The sequence below is a fragment of the Quercus lobata genome, chromosome 6 (assembly GCF_001633185.2).
Source record: "Quercus lobata isolate SW786 chromosome 6, ValleyOak3.0 Primary Assembly, whole genome shotgun sequence".
Lineage (NCBI taxonomy): Eukaryota > Viridiplantae > Streptophyta > Magnoliopsida > Fagales > Fagaceae > Quercus > Quercus lobata.
The window spans coordinates 53147715-53165920 of record NC_044909.1 but is presented as its reverse complement, the minus strand read 5'-3'; the positions used below and the strand labels follow the sequence as shown (position 1 = coordinate 53165920).

Here is an 18206-nt window from a genome sequence, read left to right as displayed (position 1 = left end):
GAATTTACGCTTCAGATTGTAGAATTGAGGATTAAAAACAAACGAATCAGATCTTTTTCAACATTTTGATAATAGCCTGTGATGTGTAAGTTGCAAGGCTTCAATTTATGAAAATTGAAATTTCCACAGAGATTGTGCTGCGTGGAGAGGAGCAGCGAGCTGTAGTTTGCGTGGTCTACTGTCAAGTAGGCACTACTAGTGTATGTATCATCTCTCTCACAACATGTCTATCCCACATGTTGAAGAGAGAGAGAGAGAGAATAGGGGTTACAAAAACTCTAGATCATTCAGTATGCAAGCAGCAATGGATACCACATTTCAGGTCATCAATAGCTCAGATTTGTACGCCTAAACTTGAATGCATTCCCAGGTGACCTTAGTTACAAAAGAAAATACATAGAGGAGGTATGCTGTCATTTGATGATACATCTACAAATACATGCATATAAGGCGCAAAAGATATATAGAAAGGTAAACTTGTTGAGGAGCAGTAATTGACTAATTGCAAAAAAAGTTGCAAAGGCAGACTGGAAGAGATTTTGAGGTCTACAAGAAAATGTGTAAGAAATATCTATTTAGGCTTCTTCACATCTATCCAAACTTTTACTTGAGCATGATTCAGTATATCTTCTCTTAGAACTATTGGTTGATTCATCTTCACCAACAGATCTATTTGAGGCCTTCTCCATTTGCCTTCTCTTGGAGCGGTTTTTGACTTCCTCTTCCTTTTCATCAACAAATGTAAGAAATGTTTGAAAACTTTTAGATCCTGAGCTTCTACTGGAAGACTCAAAGTCATCTGAATAGTGCCTGCTAAACTGGCGCACCATCAGGATGAAATATACAATGAGAGCAAGCAGGCAAGCGAGACCACATATGAGAAAAAGGCCCCAAAAGCTTTTAAGCTGAAGCCGATCCACTTCAAATGTTGTGCTTTGTGAAGTGCAAGCACTTCTCGTGAGCCATTTGTCATGGATTCTCTCAATGTCTCCATTCTCTGACAGTCTTAAAATTGCAGTTGACATGTCAATCGCTAAAGGTGAGTCCCGTGGGAAGGCCTGATGATACATGGAGAATAAAACCAAGTTATTATAAACCAACAACTACAAGAAGAAATAATGTCATTGTTTTGGATGTTTGATGATGCTAGGCATGTAGACCTGGTGTAAGAATATACACAGATTATATTCAATATAAACTCAAGACTCCAGATGATTGGATTTCAGGTATTTGCAGTGTTTGCGCAAATTTTGAAGATTGTCACAATCTTTTAGGACAATTCAAAATTAATATCTTCCAATATTCCTGTTTCTGCAATGAAAATAATGAATTGATAAATCACTTTAATTTTTAGTTGACTTGAATTCATTCATTTTGTACACCAGTTCTTATAGTATAATCCAGGGCCATCTTAATTTCATTCTTTCTCTAAAAGTAACCTTATATTGGACTACTGTAGAAGACATTAATATCAATGTTATAATAAAAAGTCCACAAGAATCTGACATAAATTCCAGAATCAAGTATTACAGGGAAGTATAGTGTCATTGATAAAGAGAAACTCACAAATCCCCATCCGGCTTTGGTGAACTCTTGACCTACAATACTGAATTCACATCGGGTTGAGAGGAAGAGGTCTACATATGCTCGTTCATCAACAACTGCAGCAACACCACCTCCCCGGGGACCCTTTTTTAAGGCTTCAGCAAAATCTTCTGGCATGTTAAGAGGAACAAGTCTGGACTCATGGATGCCAAGTTCCTCAACTAAATAATTTCGGGCATATGAATTTTGCTGGTAGCCAATTGGATCCTTGCTGTCAATTAGACTTTCAATGCCTTTAACTGAAGAAGAAAGCTTTTGCACTGTAAGTATTGAGGTCAAACTTGCAGTGTAGCTTGAAACGATTATAAGAACAACAAACAGCCATATTATGAGCACTAGGCGACCAAGAGTGCTGACTGTATTTTCCTCTACAGAAAACAGAAAAAGGGTTAACTTGACAAGCTAAACACAGGCTACACTGTTACCTATGGTTATTAGAAAATACAACTAAATTAGAGCCAACACTTACTATGGGAAAAGAACAAAGTTGATAAGCTAAACCTGCAGAATCAAAAAAGAGATGCAGGTGATTGGAGGTTTATTCTAAGAAAATGCAATTTAAACACGATTTAATTCACCAACGAGGCATTACGTAAGAAAGAAAGAAATATTCAATACAAAACAATCTCGATGTAATTTTCAACAACACTCAAGTGTTTCATATTTGTGTCATCAATTCCTAACAAATTTACCATTTCCTATCTATGAATACTTTTTTCTCTATAGTAAAGGAGAGTAAGGAGGAGTTTCTGCTTTCCCTAAATCAGAAAGATCATAGTCATCTGCATTGTCTCAATCCTATGTCAATAAAGAAGGAATGGAAAAAAGAACTTAAAAAAAAACTAATGTTGATATGCTTACACTAATCAAGTGATAAAACTAGTAGGAAGATCTTCATGGATTTGCACTAAGCAAAGAGTAACAAGTATTATGCAGTCATCATAGGACATGTTATGCGTAAGTCCTCACCACAGAACAGTGACAACTTGTTTTTTTGGGGGACCTCGGAATTCATCATTTATTCTATGCTCCAAAATCCAAACAACTGCTCCCACAATGAGAAAAAAGATAGCTGTGACACCCCACATCATTGGAGTGAATGGCCTTAAAAATGCCCAAGCATTGGAATTTAACCTCCTCACTGGGGCCACAACTACTAGCCCGGATTCAACATATGGCTGCGTAAAATCCACAATTTTTGTTCGGTTAGTGATAATGGCAATGTCACCTATTGCTGCGTCATAGACCTATATGGAAAAAGAAAACCAGAGAATCAGAAAGTTAATGAAAAGCTTCACAAAATTCTAAAACAATTTTTGTTTATAGTACTTACGCCCGTTGTGATCAAATGCACAAGCTCAGAGCTACTCGGGTTATTAATACCATCCCCAAATGGAACTAATTTATATGGGACAGCATATGGCAAGAAGTTCAATGCAGCGGTAAATACATCAATGCAGTACCCTTTGAACAAGTCAGTGCCTTCTATTTGTGAGACAAATTCACGATAACTAACTCGTTTTGGGACTCCAATATTCAAATGCCTTCCGTTGTTTGGGAAAATCCACCCACGAGGACGCTCTGTTGTTTGTCCAGGCCAAATTACGGGATATAGTCTTTGACTTTCACTAGAACGATTAGGTGGCTTTGCGTAAAGCATTTCTGGAGGTAAGACTGACAAACCAGAATAATTAGACCAATATCCAATCCTCCTTAACGCTGTGTCAATGACATTGATGACTTCAAATGCAGGATAAATGAAGTTCCTATCTGAATTAAACTTGATTGGTCCTGTTACACCAGTCATATTGACCTGTAAAATGTTCTGAAGCAACAAATTCCCTCCATTGAAGATGCTCATAGCACCAAGATTCAAACTCCCTCCATGAAGCTCAGTTAACCTTGAATCATTTGAGAATGAGATAATTCCGCCCTGATTGAAAAATGCATCAATTGCATGAGCAAGCAACCAAACTGTGTCATAGGCATATAGACCATAAGAACTTAGTCCAAAAGAGCCATTAGTACTCTTTCCACTAGTCAAGTTATTCCACCTGGAAACAAATTTTCTTTTGAGTTCTGAATCTGGTGCATACATTCGCAATGTAATAACTCCTTGAAAATCATCCATTGCATCTGAGTCTAGTGGAGCATTAGTATCTAGTAAGGTAGTGAGCCAGTTAGTAGCTATCCACACATACCCAGTTCCCATCATCCCAAGATACTGTGCAACATTAAGCACCACTGGACCTGGACCAGCATAAGTGTGAAGAACAACAATCCGAGACTCCATTAATGCAACCTTAACCAGTAGATCAGTGATCTCATCCCGGGTTGGATCGGGGGACATAGGTGCTTTGTATGAAATCCTGCATCGTTTCTCAGCAAGCTTATCCCCTAACGCAGCAATCCCATTTCTGCCATGGTCATCGTCAACATAGATTGCAATCACCTCTCTCCATCCATAGTAGTTGACGAGGTCTGCTATTGCAGCCATCTGATATAGATCATTCTGGGCAGTTCTAACAAAGAAAGGGAACTGAAGTGAAGACAGGGTAGGGTCTGTTGCTGAATATGACAATAGAGGAACTTGGAGCTCGTTAGCAATGTGAGATATTATATGAGCTGTCACGGATTGTTGGGGGCCAATTATGGCCACAGTGTCTTTCTCCATGAACTTCAAGGCTGTTATGATAAATTCAGGGGGGGAAAAAACCATAATTTATTGGTGATTCCAAGTACACCTACCTTAAAAATAGGAAAAGTGAACAGACAAAGAAACTAATAAGAGATATAACGAAGAATTTACCCTCAACAATGCTTAGAAATCCACTGTAATTGGAGTCCTGCATTGTTAGTTCGATCTTAGTTCCAGGGAGAACAGTTGGATCAGAATTCACATCTTCAACAGCAGCTTCTATTGCGACTTTCGCAACTTTGCCAATAATAGACTTATAAGAGAGAATAGCCCCTACATTTACAACATCAGGCCTTGTAGAACTATTTGTAACAACCCCATTTGAGGAAATCCCATGGCAGACAGCTGCTAACACTAGAAGCCAAACTTTACTCATGGTGGTAATTAAACTGTCAGACACAAACCCCCAACTCTCACCTTTTTCTGCGAACAACACAAAAGTACATCATCAAGAAATGAAAGCACTAATAGAAGACTCTAGTTTCAAACACTAACACACTCCAAATGATATGTTAGATTTAAGAAATGCCTGAAACAAAGTCCAAGCAATACATATATATGAATTATCTAAGAACATAAAGCAAAGAATGGTACTAGAAACTTGCACAATCTAGCTTAAAAGTATAACCCCTACAAGTAGAAAAAGCAAACAATATACCAACATGAGCTCGAAAACAAGTGTAGCTTCTGTTCTATAGCCAAAACCCAACAGACCAAAACTACGCATAAAGCAAAACAAATACCACTTTAGAGTAAAAAAGCAGTAGCTACAAAAAAAAACAAAAAAAAAGGCTAGCTCAAGTGGAAAATTCACAAGTAAAAAACTAACTTTATTCAAAATCCACAAGTAAGAAAAAAAAAAAAAAAAAAAAAACTTTAATCAAAAGTGATGATCAATACAAGGGACATAATTGTGGGATCACAAAAAGCTTCAACTTTACAGAAAGTGTAGGCCTGAAATGATAAGGAAAAAGAACTTACACAGTAGCAGTAGCGGCTATAATTTGTGACCCACAAACTAGACCGTTAACACTGCGTGTATGAAAGAGCTGTATGTTTAGAGATGTAGTAGTATCAGTTAATGAGTTCATAGTTATACTTGTACGCTTATTATTATTATTATTTTTTCATGGTTTACAGCACATGAAAGTGTGATAAGACTTGAAATCTGGGGTTGACAGAGTTGGAACTGTAAGAGAATAGTCCGTATGGTTAAGAGAATCAACGTGCGGACAAAGAAAGGGATACCATTGGATCTGATTAGATGGGTGGCCATGTCGTGGAAGATGATGCCAAGGAAATTTGAGTGCATGGTATTGGTTGGTGACTTGGTGGTGGCCCTGCGTTATTATTAACCATTCACTAAGACTAAGAGAAGCATAATTATGATGATGAATGTTCTGGACATTGGTAATGTCCCTTTTGATACTTGTTATCTACGTACCAAAATCTTTCCAAAAAAAAAAAAAAAATATATATATATATATATATATCTACCAAAATAAATAAATAAATATCAGAGAAATGATATGTCCAGTTACCAGTTAGAGTGTGGTTCTTGTTTTTCTCCGTGAAATGCCAAGTACCAGTTACCGTTGTTGGTACAACTTTTAAAGTTATAATACTTTTGTTAACTTTTAACAAATAACAAATCATTTTTCAATACAAAATTAATGCAAAACAAAACTTCAAATTTGTGACGTTGGAAAAATAGTTATGACTCGTTGACTCCCTGTATTTTTTTTTTCTTTCAAAAAAAAATAAAATAAAATTACAGGGAGTCATAACTAGTAAGACAAGAAGAAAGATGATATTGGTAGAGTAATACTAAGAGTGTTCATGGTTGCATACTTTTCTCATGGAGTAAGATTGGTGTCAAGAATGACCTCCAAAATAGAACTTCATTTTTCACTTCACCAGCACAGCTCGGGCAAGTGAAAAATGAGAGGCTATTGTGGGGGTGTTGTTCCTGCCACCAAGCTTACTTGCTAAGAAAGGTATGCATTACTGGACATTGTTACTCTGTCGATTTAATCTCTTTTTTCTCATTTGTTTATTGACTTAACCATCGGAGTATCTTTGACCAACTTCTTGGGATATATGGAATTATTATTGTTTGGCCATAGTTGAAGTCTTTATTATAGTTTCATTTATTTCTCAGATATTATAGCAAGGACGGCCTAACAAATTTGGAAGTTTAAGGCGATATATTTAAATGGGGCTTTTTTGTTATCACTTAAATAGATAAATAAATTTTTTTAAGAATGCACTTAAATAATATTTAATTAGTGTTTAATATCATAATTTTTTTATAACAAAAATTCATTCTTTTATTTTGTAATATGCTCTCCTTTCTTTTCTTTTTTTTTTTTTTTTTTTTTTTTTTTTTTTGGAAAAATGCTAAAGCTATATGAAATTTTACTAAAAAAAACTTACAAATGATGTAACAATGGATGTGATTAGTGATACTTTAAGAAGATAATAAACAAGTATTTGAATAAATGATGTTAAGGATATTATAAATTTTACAACATGAGACTTACAAAGATGTATCAACAATCACAAAAAGTAATTGAAAAATAAATTTAATAGGTTACTGACATTCATAAATCATATTAATTGTCACATCAATTTGTAAAGGTTTGCAAGTAAAATTAATAATATTTTAAATATTTTTCTATCTGGATTATTTATTGCGAATAATACACATATATTTGTAAGATCTATGTATTTAAAGTTGCATTATCTTTAACATTATTCAATTCTTTGAGATTTTTTAAAAGTGAAGGAAAAATGTAAAACTAATTTTTTTTCCTATATCTCCAAAAAAGTAATTTAAAAAAAATATATATAAACTTTTGTCCCAAAATTTGGAGCCTCTCGCTTAGGGCCCTAAGCGATGGCCTAAGTGGCCTAAGCCTAGGGCCACCCCGATTACAACACAACATATATGGTAACAATTAAATTTAACTATACAATCAATTCGTTAATGTACTGATGTGATTGAATTTAGCCAATGAACTTAAATTAAAAGGAAAATGATTTTCTTCATTTGAAAGGGAGAGGAACTGTCTAAAGTAGAACAAATATCCCATAAAAAAAGCAAAAAAGAAAAAAGTAGAACACATAACTGTACATCCAAACCCCACTAAATCTGTGGAAAGAGAAGTCCTAGCCTCCCCACTAATCTGTGGAAAGAGAAGTCGGTATGGTTGACAAAAATTTAGTACTGTCCAGTAAAGGGTATATAATAAAAGTATCAAGTAAATGTGTGCCCTTAGAGCATACATTAACTATTTATTTTAAATTTTTTATGAAAAATTAAAAAAAACTGTTAAAATAGTTAATTATTTTTTCATTTTTAAATAAAAAGCTTTCTAAAATGATTTACTAATATATATCCTAAGAGCACAGTTTGTAAATCCCATAATAAAATGTCAAAAGTTGAAAGAATAAAATATTTTGCAAAAAGCACATAGGTTTTTTTTTTTTTTGGGTGAAGGGTGCATAGCTTTTTGTTGCCGCTGGAGGACCACAAATTAAAATAGTGATCTCAACTATTGGAAGAGATAAAATAGTGATCTCAAGTCTCAACTCAGATAGAATGTTCTACTTTTCGCTTTTCTGAGATTCTTTTTGACACAAACATAGCCACTATCCATAGTGGTAGAAATTAGCGAACCCACTACTTGTACCTGTTCCCCACTACTCTCTCTGTCTTTGGGCCTTTTGGAGCTTGGGTATTTCTCTGGCCCAACTAGAATGTCTGGTCCAGTGGACCTTTTAGCGATAGGGGCAAATTTAACCGTTTAATTGATTTTGGGCCAAAATCTAACACACTCTTTAAGCGAATTTGTTATTTTGTCCATAATTATTTTTAATAATCATTTTAGTAGTCAAACGTTAACATTTTTGTCAAATTGATTACCCCCCATCCATTATTGTCATAAAGCATTAAGTCAAATACCATGTATCACATATGATAAGGGTGATAGTTTTATAGACGGCAATTGACATAATGACTAACTTGACAAAAATATTATAATTTAAGGATTACAATGGAAAACTTAGATCACAGTTACGAAAAGTACTCAAATTTTTATAATTTACAGTTTTATTTCTTCCTCTAAATTTTATTCCCTTCTCTCTCTTTTATTAGTTTAATTTTCCTAATAGAAGCTTGAGTACAAGGGTACAACAATTGAAGCCTTTAATTCAAGCATAACTAATTAGGTGCATAGACATCTTGTTCTTGATGACATGTGTTTAGTTTTTTTTTTTCCTTGATGGAAACCTAATTTTGATTTTTTATGAAGATTACCATACTTTAAGTGTGTGTGGATTTATTATCATATCATTGACATAGCACTATATTTCTAAATTATAAAAATATATAATGAATAATCATGCAAATAATAGTTTTTGGACTCACACACGTGTGTGCATGTGTGTATACACTTTATTGTTGTACACTAGGTTTTGAAGAAGAGTAATGATTACACACGTACAGAATGTGTAACAGTAAGTGTGTAACAAGATTTAACCTTTGAAGAAATGTGGACTGAAAATGTTGGCTTATGTTCTGTTATTACTATCTCCAAAAGTCATATTATGATAAGGATAAATGACAAATTTTAGTTACAAAATTAGTTGTAGTCTTAGGTTACAAACTTATTTAATATCTTTTTATTAGAGGTGAATTTTGACAAATTCACCATTGGATTATATATTCTTCTTATATCCTCAATTCTTACAAAATTTCAAGAAAATTAAAGATTAATAGCTATGTCATCAATAAATTTTTTAAATTGCAAGTTTTTGTAATTTAAAATTATGCACAAAATTTAAGCTTATAGATCATATAGTAAATAATATTCGATTGATACAAAATTTAACATGTGTATTAAGAGCGTAAAGAACATGCAATTCAATGGTTAGATTATCAAAATATGTTGTAATATTTATTTTATTGAGTGAGTTTGTAACCGTAAGTTACAAACAATTTTGTAGCTAAACTTTGTTTTTATGATAATCACATAGTTACTAATACTAGTTTACTCTTGCAAGGCATAGGATATAAGTTAGTAAACATATTTACAGTTAAAACAGTGCCAACCCAAACATTTCAAAGAGAGTTTGATAACCTACATATGTAAATTCATTCTTATCGATTAAGAAAAACAAACATATGGAGATTCATTACTTAACTAAAAGCTTCAAGAAGAAGAAGGAACCAATTATTAGGCTTCATATCCTGCATAAACACCACGATTATTGGAACCATCTGAAGTTTCATCTTCATGCACTCTTCCAATTGAGACCCCCTCACTTAGCCTTCTCTTGGCTCCACTTTTGCATTCCTCTTGCATTTTATCTGCATCCTCTTCCTTGTCTTTGACAAATGAAAGAAATGATTTCTTGGAGCTCCCATCGGAATGCCTTGTGTACTGGTGCACCATCTTAATGAGATACAAAAGAAGAGCAAGAAAGCAAACTGAGCCACATAGTAAAAAGAGGCCCCAAAAACTTTTAAGATGAAGGCGGTCTACATCTTGCTTTGCACCTTCTGAGTTGCATGCACTTCTTGTAAGCCATTTGTTATGTATCCTCTGCAGATCCCCATTCTCTGATAGTTTCAGGATGGCAGTTGACATGTCAATTGCTAATGGTGAGTCCCGTGGAAAAGCCTAATCAATGAGAAATATAGAACAAGACTTTATCTTTAAAAGCTGATAATGCTGATAGACATAATCAACCAGTTAAACCCAAGAGGTTGATTGTGTACATGATCATAATATATAGGTCAAATACATGTTAGTTATTTTCCGTTAACCTATTTGCTTATCTACAGTTTTTTTAAAGCTTTACTTTTCTAAGTATAACTATACTTTTGCCAACTTTCACCAAATAAGCAAATAACATTTTCAGCAAAAACCTAATCAAAACACACATATATCTAATCTATATAAAATAAAGCAATCTAAACTTCAACCTTCACTGAAACCAATTCTATCAAGAAACTAGAACAGTAAACATCTAAGTCAAATACATATATACTACAGTTCTGTAATGTGTGTTTGACTAATGATTAAATAATTAAATTCATCATATTTCTTAACTGTTGAGCATGTTTGAAAAATACGAGCATGAACAAATGCTAAAATGGAAGATGTACATTTTTTATGGTTCACCAGTTTCACATTCACAAGAGCAACTAGTCAGCTCACAGAAATACAATTCTATACTCTTCATACATTGTTTTGACAATAATATTTTTTGTTTGCGGAATTAGTAGCTCTATGAATGATTGGTGAATGAACCACAAAGGAATTTTCCATGGGAGATGTTCCCTGTTACTGTCAAAGAAAAATGGAATGTTTAAAAATGATACTTACAAAACCCCACCCCATTTTGGTGAACTCCTGACCTACTATACCAAATTCACATCGGGTGGAGAGGAAGAGATCCATGTATGCGCGCTCATCAACCATTGCAGCAATACCACCCTTCTTTGGACCATCCCTCAAGGCTTTCTCATATTCGTTTTGCGAGTTGAGAGGAACAAGTCTGTTCTTTTGTATGTTGAGCTCCACGGTCAAATACTTTTCAGCAAATGAACCACGCCGGTACCCAATGGGATCGTTGTTTGATATTAAACTTTCAATCCCTTTGACAGATGAAGAAAGCTGTTCCACTGTCAGTATTGAGGTCAGACTTGCAGTGTAGCTTGAATTGAGTATTAGAACTACAAAAAGCCATATGAGAAGCACCATGCGACCAAGGGTGCTGGCAATCGTTTCTCCTACATAAAATAGGAAAGGAGAATTTGAGTAATTCTTATCAATAAGTCTAAGGACAAAACATTTTTTAGAAATTTTTTCACAACTGCTTGTATGACTTGTTGTCATTGGTGCAAACTAAAAATGGTGTCGGTGTGAACCCAGGTAATAGTGAAGTTGCTTCAATTACAACAGGTCATATCAGCAGCAAATTGATAGTGATAGCAGCAAATTGCTAGTGAAGACTGAAGTAGAAAATTTTACTTACTATGAGAGGAAAACAAAGTGGAAAAGCTGAACCTGCAAAGTGAAGGGACAAAATTAGCAAAGCGGAGTAGACCAAAATTCAAGAAGATGCAATCCTGGTAGAAGATAAATGAAAATGAAAGATGAACCATTCAAAACATTCCAGGTACAATCATTCTCTTTTAGCATCCAAACTATCATCACCACTAAAGGAAACTTTCTTGACTTGACAATGGTTACATTACTAACCATTTTGAAGATGACATGTAGGTAAATATATTCTGCTTTAATTTTTTTTATAGATATGAATGGCTTTAGGAAGTAGAGCGCACTATTCACTATTGTGAAGATGACCCATTTGGCATTGCTGTAGGAAGTAGAGAGCTTTATCTGCAGAACTTTAATATTAGAATTTTTATGATATGAAGCTTTTACTTAAAATCTATCTAGCGTTTTGAGGGTTTAATAAATTATAGTGAATACTGCTTTAAAGTTCTAGATTTTCAAAGGATAAGCAGTGAATTGTAGATCTTTTCCTGAAAGCTCCAAATTTCAGCTTTAGCCTTAAAGTTGGGCTCTTTGATGGAATTTCCAAACCTTTGATAATTTCTGATAAAGAGCTTTAAGACTCTTAAAGCAATTTTCTAGTAGTGTGTCCCACCCACCTGCCTCAGCATTATCATTTGCTTACAAAGAGTGAATGAATGAAGAGTAAACATAAATGCACATAACTCATAGCCTAAAAATTGGTTAAAGTAGTTCCTAATAGAAGTATAATATTTCTTTGGGCTCACCATACAATGGTGACAAATTGCTTTCTAGGAGGGCCACGAAATTCATCATTTGTCCTGCGCTCCAAAATCCAAATAACTGCTCCCACAAGAAGGAAAGATATTCCTGTGACACACCACATCGTTGGAGTAAATGGTCTTAGAAATGCCCAAGCACTAGAGTTCAACTTCAAAACTGGGGCCACAACCACTAGCCCAGACTCAATATATGGCTGTGTAAAATCCACTATCTTTGTCCTGTTTGTGGTAATTGTAATGTCTCCAACCACAGCATCAAATTCCTATATATATGTAACATGAAAACTAGTGAATTAGGAACTTAAAAAACAAATAAAAGCATATTACTTATGTTAAATTACCGATTCTTCTAAAAGCTTACGCTATTAGGAGATGATGAATTTAATCATTTAACCACATAGTTCTAATACTCCTCATGAACTCAAACTCTCTTTTAATAGGTGAAGCCCAATAGGTTAGATTTTAGCATTTTAAATGGGAGATAGAGTAAAGACAGGGATCAAATTCAGGATCTCCTACTCTGATACTATGTTAAATTACTAATTCTCTCAAAAGCTTAAGCTATTAGGAGATGATGGATTTAATCATTTAACCACCACATAATTCTAAGAACCTATAACAAAGTTTGCAAAAAATTCTTGCACTTCATACTTACACCGGTTGTGATCTTGTGAAGAAGATCTTGGGTTATTATATTATTGTGTCCATCCCCAAATGGAATAAACTTAGACGGGACTGGATATGGTAACATGTCCTTTGCAGCATTATAAACATCAATGCAATAACCACCAAACATATCAGAGCCTTCAATTCTAGAGACAAATTCACTATAGCTAACATGTATTGGAACTCCAACTCTCAATTGCCTTCCATTGCTTGAGAATACCCATCCACGAGGCTTTTGAGCTGTTTGTCCTGGCCAGATTACACCATAAAGTGATGGTTGAATTGAAATGGAACCATTTGGTTGTGCATTGAGCTTTTCTGGAGGCACAATTGATAAGCCAGACGAATTGGACCAATAACCAATTGTCCTAAACCCCGTGCCAATCACATTGATGACTTCATATGAAGGATGAATGAGATTACCATCAGGAGTGAACTTAATTGGGCCAGTTACACCACTCATATTAACCTGTAAAATGTTATCACGTAACTGTTTCCCTCCTTCAAAGACACTCATAGCATCAAAATGCAAGTTCCCTCCATGAAACTCGTTTAAACTTGAATCATTTGAGAATGAAATGTTTTTACCCTGATCGAAAAATGTGTCAAGTGCATGAGCAAGAAGCCAAACAGTGTCATAGGCATACAGACCATAAGAATTTAGTCCTACAAGGCCATTATCTGTGTCTCCTGCAGCAGTTAAGTTTCTCCACCTAGAAACAAAACTCTTTTTGAAATCTGAATCCGATGTGTGCATACGCAATGTAAGAACCCCTTGAACGCTATTCAATTTTGATAAAGAGAGGGAAGAGTCTGTATCTAGTATTGTAGAAAGCCAATCAGTAGCTATCCACACATATCCACTTCCCATTATCTGCATATTGCGTGCCACATCAAGTAACTCTAGACCCCAGGTATCATAAATGTGGAGGATAATAATCCGAGAGTCCATCAAAGCCACCTTGACCAGTGCATTGGTGATGTCATTATGGGTTAAGTCAGGGCTCATAGGAACTTTATATGATATTTTACATCGTTTCTCAGCTAGTTTGTCCCCTAAGGCAGCAACCCCATTTCTCCCATGATCATCATCAATATAGATTGCTATTACATCTCGCCATTCATAGTAGGCTACAATTTCTGCTACTGCAGCCATCTGAAAGAGATCACTTTGCGTTGTTCGAACAAAGTAAGGAAACTGAAGTGAATTCAGGGTGGGGTCAGTTGCTGCATAGGATAATAGAGGCACATGGAGTTCATTCGCAATATGTGAAATTACATGAGCCATAACTGAGTACTGGGGACCAAGTATGGCCACTGTATAATTCTCCATCAACCGTAAAGCTGTAAAAGGACATGAATAACATAGCCTGTATAAAATTCTCAACTTGCATTATGGAGAAAGTGAAAAATTGAGAATGAACAGACAAGAGATGTTACAGAGAACGTACCCTCAACAATACCCAGAAATCCGCTAGATAATTTGGTATCCTGCATTGAAAGTTTCAACTTAGTTCCAACTAAAACTGCTGGATTGGAATTCACATCTTCGATTGCAGCTTCTATTGCGACTTTTGAAACTTTGCCGATGGAAGAATTGAAAGAGAAAATAGCCCCAATGTTAACCACATCTGGTCTTGTAGATACACTAGTACTAGTGTTAATAAAAAGCCCACTGCAGAAAACCATTAATACCAGAAACCTAAACTTATTCCTGGTGGAATGCACTGCAAACAAAAAACAACCTAGTCAGAAACAAAGAAATAAGCAGGGAAAATCTACATACTGACACTGGTTCTTTCCAAATGGTATATTAGACAAAGGCACACACAAGTACACACAACCATGTATACATAAACGCACACACACATGTAATTTGTAAATATACATGGACGTACATATATAAGGATATGTACTGAACCAATCAAGCTAGATATAGACACAATCTACTGAGATCGGTCAACCAAGAAATCACAGCCACAATATGTGACTGATTCAGCCATCACAGATTCTGCAGATCACAAGTATGACAGTTTTGTCACTGTAATGCAGGTTAGATCTTCACTTCCACAGTTTGAGGAATTTGTCAACTTGCTGTCTATATATGAAAGAAGCCATAGAGACTGAAGGAAAATGAGTAAATGTGCACCTAAGGTGTTGTATCTATAGAGATACGAACACTTACCTCTAGGTTTTGACAAAAGCAATTTGCATCCTATAAAAAATTCCTCACGGGGACACTCAATTTGTGTATATTGGCTAATGGCTATGGGCTCATTACAATTTACCCGGTTTGGCCAAAATTTAAGTTGTCAACACGTGGTTTGAAATTTGACACTTTACCTATATGAGAGTAGTTCAATTAGGAATTTGTTACCCAACTCTGTTAAAAATAGGACTAGATATGTATTTTTTCTCAACACCTTCAACTACTTGTGATACACGATGCACCTTCAATGTTGGTATTCTATTTAAGCCTATGGTCAATTTGCAATTTCACAAGTCATGGAACGTCTGAGATAAGTGTTACCCATATTTAATTTAAGCTTTTTTTTTTCTTTTTTTTTTTTAATGTTTTGTGAGGAGAGAGGCATAAAAGAGAGTAAAAATATATATTTAGCCTCATTTTTAACAGAGGTAGATAACGAAACCCTAACTGAGTTAACTTCAGGTGGGTAAAGTGTTAAATTTCAAACCACGGATAGGCAACTTAAATTTCGGTCAAACCACAGGTGGGTAATTAATTGTATTATCCCAAAATGCAAAATATAAAGGCAAAACGACTTTTTTTCCCCCTTTTCTTTCTTTAAAATTGAGAAGTTAATCAGTCCATCTCACCTAAACCAAACACAACCTATTGTTTACTTATTTATTATGTTAGCTTCAAATGTGCTAGTGGCTTTTGTAAGTAAGTTGATGGTAGGAATTAACTTAGTAGAAAGTTATTAAAAATAACAGGGATCAAATTGATTGCAGAAAAATTAAAACCGAGTTGAAAGTTTTATTCTTATGTATTGGACACTCAATTGAATGGGAAGGTAGGGAGTAGAAACCTAGGTTTATAGGACCTTTCATGATTAGGAGATGAATTATGTTTTCTCTTTCTTTGAGTTCATTTCCTTAGTTTCCCATGGGGAGGGGGTGGATAAGATGAGATAGTGTGGGAAGATGTTTTTCAAATGTAGGATTTAGTGAGTCTTGGTGGGGAGTGTTGCTTCTTTGCTATTTAACTTGAGAAATTGGTTTGGCAAATAAGGTTCGGATATTTGGAACTGGAACATGGTGTTAGCTTTATTTGATGTGGCTTGTTTGGAAGGAGCAAAATAGTTGTTCTTTTGAAGATAGGGAGAGCTCCTTGGATCAATAGAAAACTTTGTTTTCTCGCACTCTTTTTTATTGGTTCTGGAATTGGGGTTTTACCCATTTTTTTTCTCTCTCTCTATTTTAAAGTTTTAAGTTTCTCTTATATTTTCATTTTGAGTTTTCTATACATTTTTTCACTTTGTGTTCATTGTGAACTTAAAGTTTTTTTTCCCATCAATAATGCTATATTACTTGCTTTAAAAAAAAAAAAAAAAAAAAAAAAAACTCAAGTAGCTCAGTAACAAATTGGATTTTATTTAACAAGAAAATAAACAAAACTTGAATATGTAAATGTAATCTTTTTTTTTTTTGAGAAACACATACACACAAGAGAATGACGTGTAAATATATAAATTTTGTTTGGTGATATGTACAAGCTCAACTCATATTCAAAATAAAATTAGATAAACAAGTTTAGACTTTTACTACTTGGCTTGACTTTGTTAATAGCCCGAACTAAAACCCTTTTTCCCTTGGTAAGTAGAATTAGGACTTTGATCAAAACATTGTTTATATTCATGTATAAAAATAAAATAAAAAAACAAAAAAAACCTAGATAAACATAATATATAGCAATTAATAAGCTATTTATTATATTTAAATAAATATGGATTTTTCTTGGATTAAAATATCGCATAGCATAACCTAGCAAAAAAAAAAAAAAATCGCATAGCATTCTGCCCCCCTCAAATTAAATCTTATAATTCCTCATTGATCTAGAAGACTAGATCCTCTGTATATAACATGGAAAAGCAAGCATCAGTTAATTAAGAGGAAAATAAACTAGTAAAAAAAATTGTCCAGTTAAAAGATTGATAATCAAAACAAAGGACATAATTGTGGGATCACAGATCACTAGTGTCGAGTTCACAGAAAGCAAGGGACAAGAGAAAGGAGAAGTTTGATTCCAGTTGCGAGGGAAGAGATGACTTACGCAGTAGCTGTTGCAGCCATCGTCTTTGACCCACTGCAGAAACCCCCACAACTCGCCCGTTAACACTATCTTTATGAAAGAACCGTGTGTTTAGAGATATGGTATAAGTTGATGGGCTCATGGTTACATGCATGAAAGTGTAACACTGAGAATCTGGGTTTAATTTGGTAGTGTTGGAACTCTCTATGCAGTGCCGGTATGTATAATTGTCTATATGGTGAAAAGCTGAAAATAATATGTGTCACTTCTTTTTTGGATATTTATCGCTAGAATATATTCTTGTGCATGGGTCATAGATATACGTGAAGAAAATTAACACGAGAGACAAAGAAAGAGACACCATTTGTAATTTGTTCTGATCTGATTAAGTGGGTGGTCGTGACCTACAAGATAATGACAGGCATTTTAGTTTCTTAAAATGAGTGGTGTCCCTGTATTATTGCTAGAAAAAGTAGATAATATAATTCACTTTACGCGTCATTGATTGTGGAAGAAAAAAAAAGATATTGATTCCCGAGAAAATCATGTAATTGGCTAAAATTTTAATTAAAGGACTAATTGTTGGAACAAATTATGGGATTGCATATAAATAAATGCACTTTTCGTTCCTACATTTTAGGGTCATTTTTATTTGGTCCATATATTTCTATTTTATCACTTTTAGTCCCTAATCCAATTAACGCGTGTTATTTTAGTTTTTTCTGTCAACCAACAAACGGAAATAGCTGACGTGGCTGACGGAAGAATTAAAATATTATTAAAAAAGCTACATCAGATAAAATAATATAAAAAATTTCTAACCTTCTTATTTTAAAAAAAGAAAAAGAAAAGAAAAGAATTAAATTAATTTTGTTTCTCTTTTTTTGGGAAGAACATGAAGAATCTAGAACATGTATTCTTCCTCGTCAATCATATTCTTCATTTTCTTCCTAGCAAACCTTGCCCAGAAATTTAAAAAGTCAATATTTTTTTTTTTCTCTTTTCTTATATTTCCTTAGCAACAAAACCCATAAAATCAGTTAGATTTACAAACACAAAGACATGCCCACAGATTTACAAAACACAAAAACATTCAACAATTACTCTGTCATTCTTTCACATTCCCA

The 18206-nt window shown here is 34.3% G+C and overlaps 2 protein-coding genes across 5 annotated transcripts; both read right to left on the bottom strand.

Moving 5' to 3' along the window:
* Positions 1-307: 307 nt before the first annotated feature.
* LOC115994508 (glutamate receptor 3.6-like) lies at positions 308-5496 on the bottom strand. 2 transcript variants are annotated; one of them, XM_031118682.1, is made up of 7 exons: positions 5285-5496; positions 4415-4726; positions 2939-4290; positions 2575-2852; positions 2075-2106; positions 1567-1973; positions 308-1058 (listed from the first exon to the last, which is right to left on the bottom strand). In XM_031118682.1, exons 2-7 carry the CDS (start codon positions 4677-4679, stop codon positions 576-578), a joined length of 2817 nt encoding a protein of 938 aa, XP_030974542.1. In that variant the 5' UTR covers positions 4680-4726; positions 5285-5496; the 3' UTR covers positions 308-575. The 2 variants fall into 2 exon arrangements, with proteins under 2 accessions (XP_030974542.1, XP_030974543.1); XM_031118683.1 differs by lacking the exon at positions 5285-5496 and adding an exon at positions 4962-5049.
* A 3956-nt stretch (positions 5497-9452) lies between these two features.
* LOC115994780 (glutamate receptor 3.6-like) lies at positions 9453-17352 on the bottom strand. 3 transcript variants are annotated; one of them, XM_031119041.1, is made up of 7 exons: positions 17101-17352; positions 14255-14530; positions 12793-14147; positions 12123-12400; positions 11351-11382; positions 10699-11105; positions 9453-9990 (listed from the first exon to the last, which is right to left on the bottom strand). In XM_031119041.1, exons 1-7 carry the CDS (start codon positions 17231-17233, stop codon positions 9544-9546), a joined length of 2928 nt encoding a protein of 975 aa, XP_030974901.1. In that variant the 5' UTR covers positions 17234-17352; the 3' UTR covers positions 9453-9543. The 3 variants fall into 3 exon arrangements, with proteins under 3 accessions (XP_030974901.1, XP_030974903.1, XP_030974902.1); XM_031119042.1 differs by having other exon boundaries at positions 9754-9929; XM_031119043.1 differs by lacking the exon at positions 17101-17352 and having other exon boundaries at positions 12793-14173; positions 14255-14330.
* Positions 17353-18206: the final 854 nt, after the last annotated feature.